Raw genomic sequence first — 5,935 nt, forward strand, 5'->3', positions numbered from 1 at the left:
TGACACCACCTTCAGTTCCAGGCAGGTCTACAATTCAGTTATATTGTGGCAATATTAACTGATTGAGGGAATAGGAGGCATGTCAAAAGCTGTTCTCTAGGGAAAGCAGCAACACAACTTTACTTTTAGCCCTTTCCCACCTTGGAAGTACATTTGTATGTAGCAGGTGCACTGCACTCCAAAAGTTCCTCAGTTCATGCAGTTTTGGACAGATGGGGAGTCCTGAAGTCAGCAGAGAAGTAGCTTTTAATATATCCCTTGATCTCACAAGCTAATCTTACCTGTCTCCCAGTGCCACAGCTAGTCCTAGACAGCAAGTACATCACGCTTCTGGTGGATTAATGTCTTTCTAACTTCTACCGTGCCTTTTTTTTTTTTTCCCACCTTGACTGGAGCACTGTTTTGTGTAATGAGACCTGTTGAAACTCACCATCTGTCCCCAGAACTATGTTTTTGTCACATGTCAAAGCTACCGTTAATGTTTGCATCCTTGAGAAGTGACGTCACTGGAAGTTGATCTGTTACTGAGTCACGCATCTCTCCTTATCTTTCTTCAGGTGAAACAGATTTTCCCTTCCAAAATGACTTTCCGAGCTCTGGTTTTGTGTCTGGCTTGTGCTGGGCTTGGAAAGGCAAATGGTAAGTTGAATTTCCTAAAATTTGCTTGAAAACGGTCAGAGAACTGGTTTCTGATTCCTGGGGCTTCAGCAGTCAGTGTAAGAGGCAAAAACAGGTGAAATACAGATTGCTGGTGCCATTTGGCATACGTTAGATAGCTGAGGCATAGACACAGAGCTGACAGATGTGACAAAGACCTCCTGGAACAGCATTTGGAGGTGGGAGGAACATGCAGCATCCTGTATCTACCATGACACTGGACATCATTGTTCACCTGAGTTCACAACTTTCCATAGTGGATCCTTCCCTTGGGAACAAACCTCTCTTTTTTCTTTCCCTCCCTCTCGAATACACTGCAAACTCTGAAGCTCCGTAATCTAGAAATTCTCTTTAGTCCATTTTGCCACTCAGTTCTCTGAGAATGGCTTGCTATGCACTTTGCTTGTGCATTCAATCTTCCTCTATCTTTTTGGGAACAAAAATGGTGTCTTCGTTGAGAATGGGAAGTCATGAGCTGATTTAATAAAACTGAAGTGGGAGGTCTGCAGGGAAGGATACATAAATAGGGTGTCTTTTTCTTTCAAACTCTTTAGAAGAAAGGCAAGAGCATCAGCCAGTATAAGTCAACATAACTTCATTGATTTCTAGGAGGATGCAGGAAAAGGACTTTTTGGTGGGGGAAAGCCATAGAAACAGTAGGTGACAGGTGGAATTGTTGTGTCTGTGGGTAATCTATGCCTTAGAATCAGCGTTAGGCTTCTGAATAGGTGTGATATCTGCCCATTTCACTATTTCGTGTCATTGCAGTTGTTCCTCAGGCTGAACACAGAAACGTGAAGATGGGTGACAACGTGACTCTCGCCTGTGCCCTGACAGAACCCAAGGATGTTCTGCAAGTGACATGGCAGAAGGACTCTGAAAAATCACAAAATAACATAGCTACGTACAGTACCATAAATGGATTAAAGATTCACGAGCCCTATCAAGACCGAATGAATTTCACGAGTCTGGTACTCAATGAGACAAGCATCACTTTCTGGGATGCCAGAATGGATGATTCAGGGTGTTACACGTGTCTCTTCAATACTTTCCCTCATGGCTCCTTCTCAGGACGTACCTGCCTGAGTGTCTCTGGTGAGGTTCTCTGCAGTGATATATCTGTAGTGGAAAAAGAGGCCTTTTTTCACCCACAGCATTTCCTTAAATGAACTTGGGAACTGCAGTGGTAGGAGCATCCCTCAGTGGAATATGGTCTAGGAACAGAGCGTTACTGCTGTGAGCAAGACTCTCTGGGGTTATATTCAAGCCTGTTGTGGTGGTTTTGGCTCTGGGCTGTCCTTGTTTTTTGTTCTGTGAATAGCAGCTAAAAAAGCAAGGAGTGGGATCCTTCTTTCCAGCAGTCCCAGATGGAACTTGGGCAAGCCAGTATTGCATGTCGCAGTTTCCTCTTGGTGCCAGGTAAAACCCCAGTGCTGTGAGCTGCTGTGACAAACACTACAGGGGACTGACGGGGGATTAGCAGATAGGAGAACAACATTCACCACAAAATGGTTTTACTTTAACAGTTTATTTTAAAACCTGGGATTTCGGGTTGAGTGAAGCCTTTGAGTTATATAACTTCAGCATAAGGGAAGGAGTATTGAATCATGGGGGGGACCTGACCCAATGAACTCTTCTTGCATTCTTGTGCCGTGGGGCTCAGTGTGAATCCAGTAAGCTTTGCTTTGATTGAAAATGGTTAAACTGCTATTATTACTGCTTATGACCAGGTGCTCAGTGTGTTGATGGATTTTCTTATTTGTGTGTTGGAAGGTCTCAATGCATCTGTCCATTACAACACTTCCAAAGGTCATTTGATAGCCATCTGTAATGCTGTTGGCCTCCCAGAGCCCACCATCACCTGGAACAACTTGTTCAATTCTACTCCTACACAGAAGACAGTTAGGCACACCAATGGAATTGTGTCCATCACCAGTAAACTGGAGATCTACAACACTCAGAGCATCAGTGCACAGGATTTGTCCTGCAGAGTAAGCAACACAAATGAAAAAATGGAATTGCCTGTGGAAATGAAAGGAGGTAGGTGAAACAATACAAGCTACTTGCTAACGTTCTCTTGGCCTCCGTGTTTTGCAAAAGCATGTTTGGATAGGATTCTGCTGGGAAGAGGAGGGAGTGAAATGTGAATGTGCCAAGTAAGAAGAAAGGAAATCCTACTTTGCATTTACTGCCGTCTTTGAGACAATAACAAGTTGGGGTCCTTTCCAAGAGGGGGAAAAAAGCCAAACTAATCATCTAGGGAGCTATGGGTTTTAGAGGCACCATGTGGGTCTTCGTAGTTTCTTTAACAGTCCAAAAATAGACATAAATAGAGTAAAACCTCTGTGGGTCACTTAACGAACACTGAAGTGGAAGTTCAGAAATTAATAATAAACTATTTCTGAATAACAGTTGACCAAACGTGTCAGTTCAAATTACTACATGTTTTTATACAGCTAACCTGTGTGTTTAGTTTCTCTGACATTTTTGCGAAGACACATATGCATTGCAGTAGTGGCCAGGGAGGAATAGTGTTTTCAGGCAGACAGGAAAGTGATTACTTGAAGATACTTACATTGGTTTTATGGGGAAATCTTAACTACATCCGTGTAACATCTGCATACCTTGTGGTGCTAATTTGTTTATTCTAGCATTCTGTTCTGCTGGAAGGGCTTTCACCCCAGTCTTTAGATGAGAAATAGAAATGTTAAAATCTGAAGTACCATTCTCAGTTCACACAGGAACATTGACTTAGGTTTTTTAAAATTCACATGTCTCCAAATCCAGAGCCTTAAAAGGAAAATGACTTGGAAATTAGGAAGACAGGAAAAGCAATTTAGGATTGTGGGTTAATTCCCAAATTACTTGTTCAAGAAGTGATTGTTATAGGAATAGTAGTAAAGAGTAAGATGTGACTTTTAATATCTCCTCTCTAAAAGTTCAAAGGCAAATTATTTCTTAATTCTGAGTGATAATCATTGAAAAAGCATAATAAATCATTTTGTCCTCTTTCAAATGCAATATTCTTTTCTTTTGGCCTTTTGAAAAGGAAATGTGTATCTCCAGAAAGCAGGAAACAAAGACTTGTTATTCCTTGCTAGGAGACTGGAAAATCAGCTAATAGCTTGTTGTTTTAACAATCTTATCTTTTAGACAAAGAGAAATTCAAGTGAAGAGTTCAACCGAGCTTTGTTAAAAGAATTATAGTTTTGGATTGATTCAAATAAATTTTAATTCCGAAGGTTTTCTAGCTAAAATCAATGAGCACTGAAATGAGCCTTTGTATTATTGCTTTGATTAATGGCAGTCCAATGAAGTGGCTAATGTGTAGCCAGGGAGGGACATTTATGCTCCGATGTTGGGTAGAGCTACTTGCAGGCATCAAAACATAGCCTGTCTTCTTTTCTGAAAGTTAATTTATGCTTTGCGACAGTGACAGGTGTTTAACAGTAAAAGGAATAACTTTTTATTTTACAAACAAAAGCCTCAAATTCTGGATGAACAAAAAAACTCTTCAGAAAGTGTCAATACTTAAAGTTCTGCTCATGTACACATGTCAACTACTGTGTCAGGTATGCGAATGACAGTTTTCTTTGCCATGGATGAACATCAGCACCTCTTTTCTTCACAAAGCATTTTCCGTAGGCAAGCAGGCTTGTCTTTGAAGATGCACACATTCACACTCTCTTATGAGCAATTGCTGCTTTCATGTAGCTTAGCAATAACTTTCACAGTCTGGGTGAGGAGCCATTGTATTAATCAGACATCCTCTTGGCTCTTTTTGCTCTTTTTCATTCATAAACTATCTTAGTTCATGTTTTTTTTTCTTTTGTTTTTACAGAAGAGGGATCCTCGTTGCTTTGGCTTGCAATTACTGTGGGGATTTTAATTATCATAGCTCTGATTCTGATCACACTGTGCTGGAGGAAGAAGATATGCAGGAGAGGTTGAAGTGGTGAGTCACTGATGCATGGAAACCAGTGTTTTTTGTAGACCCCATAATAAGTTCTGGTCATCTCCAGAGAAGAATTAAACTTTGAGAAACCATTGGAGTGTACGAGACTGTCGTAATGGACAAGTAAACTTTACAATAATGTGTTTACAGTTATTAGAGGTTGTCTCAGTTGCATGTAATTTCAAAAGCTGTTTTCCCACTGCTACTGCTGAGGGACAAGACTACAGATTGTGAGGGGAGGATCCAAGCAGAGCAGGACACGCAGAAGTAACTTACTAACTTAAAAAAAAAAAAACATTTTTTTTTTAAAAAAATTGTTTAAAAATTGTTTAAAAAACATTTTTTTAAAAAAAACCACATTTTTTACATTTTCATGGGTGACCACAAAAGTGTTGCGTTTAAGTATGCTCAGAGAACTTTTGGCAGAAGAAATGTGTTGGAGAGAAACCTGCTCTTGCAGAGTGTCATGGCCTCAGGGGAAGTGCTTTCTTCTGGTCACAGCACCGTCTTTGTATTTTTAAGACAAACAGTAATGTGATGAAGAAGTGCACTCAAACTTGGCATATGAGTCTGCTTCCTAATGACTGCAATTTCTCCTTAATTCATCAATGTGGTGTCCTTGTATGTGTGATGACCTGATCATGGATCAGCTCAACTTTCTAGTCTTAATTACTAATAATAGAATGAATGAAAAAATTAGAAGAGAGAGGAGGCCTTAGGCTTCAGAAATCAGACAGTTGATGGTCGTTGGTAGTTTCACTCTTGCTTAACTAGATCAAAATGCTGTGGCTGGCTTTAAATTCTATTAATGTGTGTAGAAGCGCCAGCACACGTGAACACAGTTTCTCAATATTTAGATACTTGCTTCATGATGATAAAGTGATATCAGGTAAAGAAGTGTTTCCAGGAGTATCAGACCTGTCTATTGTGAACTTAGACCTACAGCATCTACTGTTAAGAGAAGTTGATCTAGTAAATTTGCTACTGCCAGAGACACAAGAGTCTTCACTGAGAAGGAGGAGAAATTAACACTTAAACCCATTTATAACTTTGTTGTAAAATGTATGTGAGCTTTCTATTGATCCTATAAACAATTCAGAAGAGAAAATTTATGTTGAATTTTCAGACCAACCTGAAAGCTGAAGGGCAAGGAGCTGGTTCTTAATTTTTTTTTTTCCTTAAAGGATCAGAAGAAAAAGGTGAAATGCTCGAAAGAAAGATGTATCTTTTTTCTAGAACAGCCATTCCAAGCATAAATGAGATGGTACTAAGCAGACCTTGAAGGAGAGACCTTGAGGCAGAGGTGACCTGGCAGAGGTCTGA

General features: G+C 40.1%; 1 protein-coding gene across 1 annotated transcript; it reads left to right on the top strand.

The window, feature by feature from the left end:
• Nucleotides 1-563: 563 nt before the first annotated feature.
• On the top strand, nucleotides 564-4,608 carry LOC104461885 (OX-2 membrane glycoprotein-like). Its single transcript, XM_010073624.1, has 4 exons — nucleotides 564-639; nucleotides 1,426-1,752; nucleotides 2,431-2,697; nucleotides 4,499-4,608. Exons 1-4 carry the CDS (start codon nucleotides 582-584, stop codon nucleotides 4,606-4,608), a joined length of 762 nt encoding a protein of 253 aa, XP_010071926.1. The 5' UTR covers nucleotides 564-581.
• The last annotated feature ends 1,327 nt before the right edge of the window (nucleotides 4,609-5,935 follow it).

This window comes from Pterocles gutturalis, unplaced genomic scaffold (assembly GCF_000699245.1).
Source record: "Pterocles gutturalis isolate BGI_N339 unplaced genomic scaffold, ASM69924v1 scaffold27252, whole genome shotgun sequence".
Classification (NCBI taxonomy): Eukaryota; Metazoa; Chordata; class Aves; order Pterocliformes; family Pteroclidae; genus Pterocles; species Pterocles gutturalis.

Coding starts and splice junctions, on each gene's coding strand:
- LOC104461885 (XM_010073624.1), top strand. CDS start 582: ATGACTTTCCGAGCTCTGGTTTTGTGTCTGGCTTGTGCTGGGCTTGGA. Junction 640..1,425: donor TGGGCTTGGAAAGGCAAATG/GTAAGTTGAATT, acceptor GTGTCATTGCAG/TTGTTCCTCAGGCTGAACAC. Junction 1,753..2,430: donor TACCTGCCTGAGTGTCTCTG/GTGAGGTTCTCT, acceptor GTGTGTTGGAAG/GTCTCAATGCATCTGTCCAT.